Source organism: Convolutriloba macropyga, chromosome 12, assembly GCF_964194025.1.
Source record: "Convolutriloba macropyga chromosome 12, txConMacr16.3, whole genome shotgun sequence".
Classification (NCBI taxonomy): Eukaryota; Metazoa; Xenacoelomorpha; order Acoela; family Convolutidae; genus Convolutriloba; species Convolutriloba macropyga.
Genome location: NC_134479.1, coordinates 14,642,964 through 14,655,755, shown reverse-complemented (window position 1 = coordinate 14,655,755; position 12,792 = coordinate 14,642,964). Strand labels below are relative to the sequence as shown.

At 36.2% G+C, this 12,792-nt stretch overlaps 1 protein-coding gene across 1 annotated transcript in view; it reads left to right on the top strand.

The window, feature by feature from the left end:
- Window positions 1-12,792, top strand: part of LOC142350395 (uncharacterized) — a 63,850-nt gene that overhangs the window by 45,491 nt on the left and 5,567 nt on the right. The window contains exon 6 of the mRNA XM_075402242.1: window positions 12,321-12,516. Within this exon, the coding sequence (XP_075258357.1) occupies window positions 12,321-12,516 (196 nt within the window). The remainder of the gene's footprint in view (window positions 1-12,320; window positions 12,517-12,792) is intronic.

Below are 12,792 nucleotides of genomic sequence, written 5' to 3'. Positions count from 1 at the left end.
TTACTTTATTTGTATTATCTACAATTGTTTTTCTTGGAGTTCATCTTCTTTGCAGCAAGCAGCAACTGAAGTCACTGCTTGTTGATATCAATTAATGTTGAAGATTGGCGCTTAAGCTTAGGTACGAGACTGATACGAATTCAGTTGGGCCATCATCAGTAACACAACTGTGCATTGCTTTCTCCTATTTCAGTGTCCCGGGAATTATTCGAACTCGCGAAAGTGTATACACCGACCTAAAAATTGTCTGCTGAGATTTGGTTTAGGACTTCTTTGCTTTGGTTGGTTTAAGCGGCCATCAGTCTGCATTTCGTATCTACATAGTTTAACGAGATGAAGGGTAACAAAACATTTTCCTTCTGCTAACTGTTGATTGGCAAACTGTTGATTGATCAAATTTTATTTTCCAGTGCCCTTTTACTTTTCGCCATAATTTTTCTTTATCATTCAATTAATAGAAAAATGTATGTATACAATTAAAATTGAAGTTGAAATTGAAATTAATTATTTCATGTTCTCATCATTCTTTAGTTTTTGACCACTTGTTTACAAGGGTGTCACTGCTCTGACAAAACGATACATTGCTTTAAATATACTCTATGGACTTTTGTGTCCTCTAAAAGACGCATGCTAAGAAGAAATCTCTGAAAGACGCATCCTAAAGATTCAAAGCTGATAGAAAATTCAAACAGAAAAACGCAAAAATAAATTTGGGTTCGTTTTTAAGCTGCCCATATCAGTTTGGGGAAATTTTCGTTTTACAGTAATATATTTTGATATAGTACAGTACTAGAGAAGAAACAGTTATTTTTTAAAGTTTTAAGTGGTCTTTAGTCTGGTTGTGAGTCTAGATCTGATGTTTTTCAAATTGAGTGCCAAACTTCTGTGTTAAGATTAACAGTTTTCGAGAAAAAACCAGAAAATCCAATGATATTGAACAAATTATTCTGGTCGCTTTTTGCATATCGCTCACTCATTGAACTTTTTTCCTTTGATAATACCTACACATTTTGAAATCAGCTGTGTTTTCAGCGCTCTGTGGAACTTTGGTTGAAAAAGTTCTTAATTTGCCAGATAACTTTTATTCAACTGATTTGGTCGGAATTAAGAAAAATAGTTCATTGAGAAATCACACTGCTTCGTCTATTTGCATTGGTTTTCTAAAACACACGGAGAAATACTTTTGTTGCCTCACTGATTACTGCAGGTCTTCATTTATACTCGTCATCGTCTCGTCTCAACTCTGACCTGTACAGTAATCGAGAAGCTCCGGCCTTAAAATAGAAAAAAAGAAATTCAAAATTAAGGGAACTAACTATTCACATTTTTACTATATTCAACAGTCTTTGATGGTCAAGGCTTCTTATGACATTTTATACGCAAAAAAGCCAAAACTTGAAATACTTTTCTGCTGAAAACCAGCCGTTACGTAGAAGTCAACAAGTTGAATAAGTTTTCACATTAAACATCTTCAGAAACTTCACATCAAGCAGACGTTTTGAGGAAACCGAAAAAACACCTTAAAACAAAAAATTGGGGAAATGGGCGAAAAGGTAATTTCATTAGCAAACAAATTGCGTCAAAAGGAAGCGAAAAATTTAACTATGCAAGAGAATCTGATAAAACAACGGAACAATTAACATTCGAAAGTAAAAGTTGTGAAGGTTGTTAAGTCAACGAAAACTGAAAACCAGCTATTTAGTTGAAAACACATCAAAGATGAAATCTTTAATCAATGAATGGCCGATAGTACCCGTATTTATTCTTATTATAAGGCAAAACAACAAAAAAGCTTTAGATACGGAAACATTTTAAATATCCACCGATAACTTTCAAAAACAAACGGTGTCAAAGTAGAAAAATCACTAATTGAAGCTTGGCACAAGAAACAATTTCATTTAATTTTTATCAGAAGAACTATGGTAGACAACGAAAATCGAAAACTGACAAAGTTTGAAAGTTCTCAAATAATTTTAGAAAGTAAAGAAATGAAAAAAACATTGAGCATCAACTGAAAATAAAGTGCTGTCAATTAGGCTTGCTTGCATAGCTGGATTAGTTAATGGAAAAGTGTTACGCTAATAGGACAGTCAAAAAACAGATAGAGGAGCAACAAGTGCGGAGAAAACTCAAAAATTGACCCATTTTTTATGGTACAAAGTGGTAAAGTCACTAGAACTTAAAGCCCGCAAGTGGAAACTATGGGATTTTTCATTGAATTTTTTTAGGGAATCGATAGGACCGGTAAACAATGAAACAGCAAACAGAATAACAAATGCGAGCAGAACAGACTAACAAATTATAAAAAAAAATTAAAATTCTAACTGAAAGCGTTCAACGTGTCTGTTTGAAAATGGTCACTAAATCATTGAGATAACAAAACGAGTAGACTAATTGAGAAGACGGCAAATAAAAGAATTGCGGGCGAAACTAAAAAGCTCATTAACAATTTACCTGAAATCGTATCTATACAGTGATAAAGCAGAAAAACTTAAAACTATCAACTGGAACCATTTAATAGCTTAGTTTGTTAATGTCCCGTTAGAAAATCAATTTGGCGAAACAAAAATTTGGTTCAGGGTGGTTCGGGGTATGATATATGTTTGTGTGTGTCGGGGGTAGATACGTGGGGTGTGTGTGCAGGGGAGTGAGTTACGGGGTCGTTATCGTAGTTTGGGAATCTTCTCGGCTCAAGGTTGTTCACGGCTCAAATGTTATCTATATACAACCTTTTAACCTTAAATTTTACTCCGGGTTTTTAACAACTAAACGTTAGAAACAATGTGGTTAACTGAAATGTCAATTTGCAAAGTTTGTAAAAGAATTCAATGCTCAAAAGAAAATAGACAAATCATGGCCAAACTTTCTTTGCTAAAATTACTTCAAAAATACTAAAACCCCACTTTAAGACCTCAAAATTGAGGCATATTTGCACTACCTGAAAACTGCGACCAACCTCACACTTTAAAAGTAACAACTCCCCTGAGAATACAGTACTGATGCAAAATTTAAATCATGCCCAAACTCTCTGCAGCTAAAAAGCCTGTAGCATACCAATACTCCCTATTGAGTCCTGAAAACTAAGACATATATTCAAACGAATCAGGAGAAACGCCAATAGCCACTACTTGAAAACTTAAACCAACTTCGAACGTTTGAAACTAACAACGCTCTAAAGATTCCAGTACTAATGGTACCATTAAACCAAGTATAACTGATGAGTTTTCGACTAATAAAATTAAATCACAATCTGGCGAACGAAACCATGGATTGTTAATGTCTGTGCCCCCACTGACCTCCTATTGGATAGATTTTTTTGTACAGTTTTAGTCATGTCTTTACTGAGGTACGTCACGCACTATAAAACATGGGCTCAAGGATTTTGTTGTAATGTTGGATCTTTTCCATTTGTACCCCCAGCGTAGTGGGTTCAAATTAGTTGCACCCCCAGAAGCATGTGCAATGTTTTGATTTATCATGTAATGACGCATGCTCTGTAAGGAGGGGGGGGGGCATAACGTACTGGGAGAGCACAAACGGAAAAGATCCGTAATGTTAACAAGGGAAAACTTTAATTGACTACTTTTGCGCCCTGAATATTGTGCACAGTTAATAAATATCATGAATTAGAAACTAAGCTATTGTTAAAAAGCTCTATTGCAAAATTGAAAAACACAGAAGTTGTCGTTTGAAAAGCTCGAAATTTGAAAATCAAAGATCGAAAGTGAAGACGTCAAGAAACCAAAAATGCAAAATTGCTTCGGATTAAATACACAGCACCCAGCCGGCAACGTACCAGAAACGTACCGCGTATATAATCAAGCAACTGTACCTAAATCAGAGATATCAAAAAATAAAAAGAAGAGTTAAAGTTTTAACTACCTAAAATAACTATGGAACAGATTTTTAAAAAGAATTCAGACACAAATTAGACTTTAGTGCTGTGGAAGACGTGCAAAAAAGGGGGAGGGGCGGGTCTGGTGCCAATGCCATTTTTTGGCCGAGAAATGGGAATGGGGGACCTGTAGAAGAAGTAGCTTGGAGTGTACGTTGATGGAGGTAGGTAGCGCGGGGGGGGGGGAAACCAATTTTCAGAAGCAAAAATAATGTTTTAATGATAAGATCAAAGTTCAAGTCTTAAAAAGACTTTTTTTAGCCACAATCCCCGGAAACGAACCAAAGTTTCGTCCTACCTGAAATACTTGAACTTAACCTCTTGACAAATTTTGGCCAACCTACAAATTTTACGAAATTGAAAGAGACTTGAATTGGAATCTTGAAAAAAGCATTTTTTCAAAAAATTTTCCTTTATAGGTCAGGAAGGGGCTTTGTAGGCCTATATATCAATGTTTGCGAAACAAAAGAAGTCAAAACTGCTCTTCGTGGGGTTGGTAGGACGTGGGGAGAAGCAAGTGGGGCGGGGTTGTAGTTGATTGGGTAGTTAGGAGGGATTGTAACGTGACCAAAACTTTCCCACTGACCTTCTTATCTTGACTACTATAACATTGTAAATTATCAACACATTTTGTAATCTGATTGCTGATGTCCATTGTTCGAGAAGACAACTCATTGTTTAAAAGAAAAATTTTTTTTGCTCATGCTTTGAACAAACTTACTACTGTTAAAGAAACCTGTTGGATACCAATACTTCTTTGAATCTATTTTTTCTGGACGTTTGCGTTTGCAGAGAAATTTCCATAAGCAACCGAGCCTTGTAAATTTTCCGCAAGTTTGTACATACCGTTTTCAATATTGGTTATCAGATATTTTGGTGTGGTCAGAGATAATACTGAACTCATCATACCACAGAATTTAATCTCAATTCGGTCTGAACAATGCCCACGAAAATAATTCAGGAATCTAGATAGTGGCCTGAAAAGTGTCGCGGTAAAGAATCGTATAAAACGTATGAGACTGTTCTGAATTGTGGCTGATTAGAGGTCATTTCGTTCTGGAAAGGTTTTGATCAGAGGCGGTTTCGAGCGTAATTCAATCGTACAAAACAGAGCGCAAGAAAATTCGATCAGAGGCGTCTTAGTTCTTCGAACAATTGGCCAAAAGTAATTTCAGCTTCTTGGACATAAATTCTGGGACCTTAATTGCGAGTCTTCTGAAACTGGTTAAAAGTAGATCTTGATGAGTTGTGGATCTGCATTTAGAACAAAAAGAACACTGTTCGGTTATGGATGAAAACGAAATCAGTCCTGAAAAATTCTAACCTTTTCAAATAAAAAATTCATTATTATAAGTTATTTTTACGAGTGTTTTTACCATTTGTTTCTTAGTGCATGACAAATAGGGCTTATTATACAACTGAAACTAAACTAATGGCTTTCTTCTTCATTGTGACGAGCATCTAGTCACGCCGTTTTTGAATGTGAAAAACTGAATAATACAATAATTTCCCAAGGCGTTCAATCGAAATGAAGGCTTTTGAAGTCTTACGATTCTTCATCTTACCAATCAAGGCAGTTATTTAACCGTAGGAACAACAGTTCAGGTGTATAACTGTGGCTGACTACTTAAAAAACAGTTTATCAGTAAAAAATTTCGATTGCTAATTGATAATACAATCGATTACTTTTGTTGGGTTGACAAGTTATGGGGACTATTCTATTTCATCCCGTCTCTCATATTTGCCAGAATTGCAAGGACCAAAACTTGGAAAAAAACTCCTTCGTTAGGAGTATTTATGTTCCCAGCAATTTGGGCAGTACGGCGCAGAAACAGGATAGACCTTAGATTTCAATGAACCGAAAAGAAACAATTTTCAGAAAAATGAAAATAAGTCATAAGATTACTTCATGTGCTTAGGTTATAAAATTTTCTGATCCCATTATTTGAAAAATGTAATCCAAATTGAGTTCAATGATAAAAACTATTGGACATTATTTGTCGTAAAGCCAATTTGTCTGATAAAACTAGCGTTTATATGTAAAAAACGCCGATTGGGTAATATAGCTTTGGTTGTGTCATATGTGTACATCATTCATTAATTTACTGCAATAAAATTAATGTGATGCAGTAATTCATTTCCTTATTAATCATATTTCACTTTGATATTTCCCGCTGTCTGTGTTTGTGTCTGTTCACTCCGGTTTTTTTTCTCGCATCGTGAAAAAATGTTTTTCGTAACCCAATAGATTTGTTGACAAGTACTTATTTTTTTTCGTTGCAACAATCACTTCGAATTCAGTCAATAAATTTTTCGGTTGATTTTGCGCCGCAGAGCTGAAACTAAAAATTACACAAGAAATTGGACGAACGAAATCCATTCTAGAAACTAAGTTATCATCCCGCACCGCGAAGACCAAGGTAAGCAAGCCAAGTATAACTTGTTGCAGCCAGCAAGCAAACGAATCCCTCTGGGAATTGTCACATTTTGGGACAGACAAGCTCCAGACCGACATATTTGTTGGGAAAAATGGAGAGTACAATTTATGAGAGCCTTGATAGCTAAAGAAAACATTATTTTTGACACGCTTTTCGGCCTCAAACTGGAAATGGTGGAATTGCCACAGAAATTGATCTAGAAAGAGACAATCGGATTGGGAACAAAACGCCCAAAATTGTTGGTCTGGAGGGGCAACGGGTTGGTCTGGATTACTGTTCTGGAGGGGCAACGGATTTCTAACAGCACGAACTTGCATATAAAGGCAGGCACAATGTATACAGCAGCATTTGGGACTCTGGTAGAAGAAGCTTTCATCAAAAACAGTAACATAACAATCAACAGACATGTTTTTTTTTCACAAAGAAACAACTGCGAGACAAAAACTTGGATTAGTCCCAAGAAAAAGTTAAAGAACTGGCAGAAAATTGTGATTCTGGATATAAAAAAGAAACACACATCAGAGACGTCTTTATAACAAATCTAGTAAATCCAGAACTTTGAAAACAGTTGTTGAAACGGACGGTGAAACCCAGGAAGGCACTTGAATTGGCTATTAATATGGAACTTGGGATGCGAAATCAACACTAAATTCAGGCTCATAAAAAACATTTGTCCCGGCCGCCGTAAACACTATCAAAAACCCACCTAGCCCGCAGTCCTTGAACTGGTCAACTACAAACTGTTTCGAAAAAACAGGCTGTTCGACAAATGCATTGCACATTGAAAAACATGTAATAATTGCGTTCTAATGAACCACTCTGCTAAAGTTTGCCGAAAACCGAACAAACAAAGAACTCTCCCGAACCAAAAGAAAAAGGCGGCAAATGCCGCAGAAGAAACAACCCAACGGAGGATTCAGTTAGCTATGTACAATTGTCACCATGAAGTAGATTGTACGAATCAGACAATGGCATAGGGTATGACAGCATGGTTGCTACAATCCACACTGGTATCGAAAAAAATGTCAAACAAAATTGGGAAAGTTTCCTCTACTTTACCGGATTAAAGAAGTGCTTGCAGCATTTTGGACAAGTTACTTGAAACGCGAGTAGTACAGCCTAATGATGAAGCAACCCGGATGAGCAAAATGAACAAACCACCGTTGCCTACGTTCTCGAATAATACAATTCAGTCTACAGGGAGAATCCGAACCCTCGTTGCGAGCAATGGCTGGCACATCCCAGCCGCAGAATTTACAGTTTTAGCAGAAAACCTCGCGCCACTAATGGCCTCGGCGAGTTTTTTGGTCAACATGTACTCGCAGTTACAGAACTTTCATCTACCAAATGTAATCAACTAAATAATATTTTAACATGTTGCACAATAAAAAATTATGTATGTAGCATTACAATTTCCTAATATTTTAACGTACAAGATAAAATTAACCTAAACATAGAGAACCACTTGATGAAAAACATATAAAAAACTCACAAGTTGTCGAGATCAGTAGTTTCCCCCAATAAGGTAGTCACTGTAAAGAAAGACCACTCAATAAAGTTGCCACTTTATTCTGAAATCCTTAACAAAGCAATCCACAAAAATAAAAATCAAAAGCCAAACATAAAAAAGCTTATCGAGTCAATTTTTCAACAAACTAGCAATCATGCAATAAGCACCACATATTGTCCAAAGATATATCTCAATTATGCATACAGCCAACTAAATATACACCCAAAACTGCTAAGCAATAATATTTTAACGTAATAGGCGGCAAAATGACAGGCACGTACGGGTTTCAAACTGGATTCTATTGCGTCAATGATATGCCCGCAGTATTTTAAAAAGCAATGGGGTACACCTTAATTGGATAAAAAAATATTTACTGATTCCTAGGTGACAATTTATCTCATCGAATGTCTTCGTCGACTAGAGGAGGAAAATTTTAGAAGAATTTACCTAAATCCCACTTTGCAAAACTAGAAATAGATTGCCTTGGTTATCATATTTCATGATCTAGAATTTTGGCAATCGAGAGCGAAAAATGTACCATTTTGTCTCTTGCACAATCAAAGATTATGTAGCATTACAATTTCTTAAACTAATATCTTGCATCGGAAGATCAAAGAATTTTCTAGCTATATCAAATTTTTGTAAACACGTCAAACCGAGACATAAAAAAGAAAGAAATATACCAATTATAGTACAAGATAGAATTAATCTGAATTTTAGAAAATAACTTGATGAAAAACATATAATAAAAATTTCCGCAAGTTGTCCGCACCAGTACTTTTTCCCCTAATGTAGTGACTACAAAGAAGGATAATCCAATAAAATTGGCAATTTTTTCTAATATCCTTAACAAAGCAATGCACAAACAAAATTATCAATTGGCAACAAGCTAGCGATGCCGCAATAAGCACCATTTTTTTTCAAAGATATATCTTAATTAAGCATACAGCCAAATAAATATACATCTCGAAACAGCTAAGCAGTGTCATTTTAACGCAATAGGCGTTGAAATGAAAGGCACATACGGATTTCAAACCGGATTTTACGGCCTTACTGATATTCCCGCGGTACTCCAAAAAGCATGGGAGTACACCTGAATTGCATCAAAAAATATTTATTGCTTGTTAGACGACCTTTTAAAAATTAGCAAGATTACAGAACACGATAACAAAAAGTATCTCATCGATTGTCTCCGTGGACTAGAGGAGGAAAATTTTAGAAACAATTTACTTAATTTCCACTTAGCAAAACTAGAAAAAGAATGCTTTGGTTATCACATTTCATCAAGAGCAAAAAATCTACCATTTTGTGTCTTGAAGCATCAAAAACAAGAAACTTCAATCAATTCGTGGTTCAATACATTAAATTAGTAAATTTGTTCCAAATTTTGCTCAAATAAGCCATCCATTAAACCTATTACTATGCAAATCAGTAATATTTGTAATGGCTGATACTCACGAGAACTGATTAAGAGATATAAAAAGATGCTTCTCGAAAGCTACTGAAAATTCTCAATGAAACCCGCTACTCGAAACTCAAGTAAAATGCAACGCTCCACGCGCCGGTGTCGACACAGCTAACAATGGACGGCTGGAACACTATCGCTTTTACGTCTGGTTTTCTTAATTCTTGCGAAGAACAATACAGCGTAAATAAATTAGAGTTGTTTGGAATAATTTGTTCTATTGAATTTTTCAAAAATTACCTTTACGGACAACAAATTTAAGTATTTACGGATCATAGAACACTACAATTGTTACTCAGGGTTGATTGGTCCAACAAATTCTATGACAGCCGTGTAATCCGTTGGTTGACAGCTTTTGCCGTGTCTTTTTTCAATTGAACACCTTCCGGGTGCAAAAATGGGTCCTGTGTATTATAATTATCAACAACTGAACTAAAAAGCCCTAAAGATATCTGTGTTTGACGAGAAATGTCTTGTCGCTAAATTAGAATAAATTTTTGCATTCGCAAAATCTTTACAATTAAAATGAAAACAATGCGTAACCCAAAGAACAACTGAACATGCCAACCAAAATTGGGAATGTTTCCATAACCTTACTGGATTCAGGAAGTGATTGCAGCATTTTCGACAAGTTACTTGAGACGCGAAGAGTACATCGTAATTCACAAGCAATCCGAGTTAGCAAAATGAACAAACCACAGTTGCGTACGTTCTCGAATGAAACAATTCAGACAAAAGGGAGAATCCGAACCCCAGTTACGATCAATGGCTGGCTCATCCCAGTCGCAGGAATTACAGTTTTAGCAGACGACCTCACGCCACTAATGGCGGCTTGTTTTTTGATAAACTTAGACTTGCAGTTACACAACTTTCTTCTACCAAGGATATCGAGTGAATCATATTTTAACAAATTGTACAACAAAAGAATATTTAGCATTACAATTGCCTGAACTAATAACTCGCATCGGAACATATGAAAATCATGTAGCGTTCAACACCAATTAACGTACAAGATAACGTAAACCAAGAACTGACAAAATTACTTGATGCAAAACAACAAAAAATAACAAAATTTCCAGACCAGTACTTTTCCCCCTATTGTTGTCACTGTTAAAAAAGCTAATTCAATAAAGTTGGCACTTTATTCTAATATCCTTAACAAAGCGATCGATAAAAATAAATATCAAATGACCAACATAAAAACGCTAATCGAGTCAATGTCTCGAGAAGCTAGCAATCCCGCAATCAGCACCTCCTATTGTTCAGAAATATATCCTAAATACGCATACAGCCATCTAAATAAAGATCCCGAAACTGCCAAGCAATGTCATTTTACCTTGATAGGCGTGAAATGACAGGCACATGCGGATTTGAAACTGGATTCAATGGCCTTACTGATATGACCGCAGTATTCCAAAAAGCAAAGGAGTACACCTTAATTGGATGAAAAAATATTTACTGCTTCTTAGATGACATTTTAAAAATTAGCAAGGTTACAAAAGACGATAACAAACAGTATCTCATCGAATGTCTCCGTCGACTACAGGAAGAACATTTTAGAAGCAATTTACCTAAATGCCACTTTGCAAAACTAGAAATAGATTGCCTTGGCTATAACACTTCATGATCCGCATTTTTGCCAATCGAGAGCAAAAAATCTACCATTTTGTCTCCTAAAGCACCAAAAACAAGAAAATTTGATCATTTTGTGGTTCAGAACATTATTTTAGTAAAACTGTTCCATGTCTTGCTCAAAGAAGCCATGCATTAAGCCCATTACTACGCAAATCAGTAATTTTGGTCTTGATTGATACTCACAAGAACTGTTTAAGAGGTATACGAACATTGATTCTCGAATGCTACTGAAAAAATTTCAGTAAAACCCGCTACTCGAAGCACGAGTAAATTGCAACGCTTCACGCGCCGGCCTCGGATTAGCTAACAATGGACTGGTGGAAATCTATCGCTTTCACGTCTTGATTTCTAAATTCTTGCGTAGAACGATACAGTGCAAATGAATTAGAGTTATAAGGAATATTTTGGTCTATTGAATATTTCAAAAACTACCTTTACGGACAACAAATTAAATTAATTACTAATCACAGATCATTACATTCGTTAGTCGAGGTTAATTGTTCCAACAAATCCTATGACAGCCGTGTAATCCGTTGGGTTGACAGCTTTTGCCGTATCATTTTTCAGTTGAACACAAGCCGGGTGCAGAAATGGGCCCTTTGTATTACAATTATCGACAACTGAACTAAAAAGCTCTAAAGATATCTGTATTTGAGGAGAAATTTCTCGTCGCTAAATAGGAATTAATTTCTGCATCGGCAAAATCTTCAAATTTAAATTCAATACAATCCGCAACCCAATTTCAATTATAGTCTCTAGTGAAAGCACTTGGTCTTGCACTGTAATTTAGCACAATTAATGATTCTGGCCAAAACTCAGTAAAAGTAATTAACAAATTAACACTAGGAACGACGCTGTGTTAAAAGAGGTGCGCGATTGCGTCCTCAACAATAATGAAGAGCAATTAAAGGAGACAAACACGTAAATCCCCTTGTGTTGGTGGGACTGGCATCTACGATCCGGATGCCTTTGAATCCATATGAAAACTGCTATCCCGAACGGCTTGCGGGGCTTTCATCGATGACATACACGCTAGCCACCCGGGACATAATATATACGGCTACACGTTGCTGGTCAATCATACACGAATGGGAAACTGATTGTTAATTAAAGCAACGGAGTGTAAACCTGGCACCGCAATTAGTAAGAATCTTATATCGGTAATTTCCGCAAAGTAATTCACCTCTCTTTCGTGTACCTTGTGATGAACTAAACCAGGAAGTACAAACTGATGGGGGGGGGGGCTATTTCTGATGACACTGGCAATGAAGAATACTTTTTCATGCAGATAGAAACCAGTTTTCTAAACACCCCACAGCATGTATCTTCAGAAAGCAAACGGCCCAAATGTAACAAAATTTTTAGACTTATTTCTAGAAAATTACGGCACAATGTGCGGGTATGAACCTTGGCAACTCGCAACTCGCGGACCGTAAAGACGTCTCTCTTTCATACTTGACTTTTAGTGTGAAGGGGCGACGGATTCTCAACAGCAAGAACCCGCATATCATGGTAGACACATTGTCTACAGCAGAATTTTGGAAACTGGTAGAGAAAGGGTTCTTCAAACGCCGTAACATATCATTCAACAGACATGTTTTTCTCATAACAAAACAACTGCGAGGCAAAAGTTAGCAGTTTTTCTATGCAAAACTCTATGCAGAACTGGCAGAAAATTGTGATTGTGAAAATAAATAGGAAGCACTTATCAGAGATGTCTTTATAACAAATCTAATAGCTACAAAGTTTCGAAATGAGCTGCTGAAACAAACGGTGAAACTCAGGAAGCCCTTGAATGAGCTATCAAAATGAAATTTGGATGGAAAATCATCATCAAATTCAGGCTTAG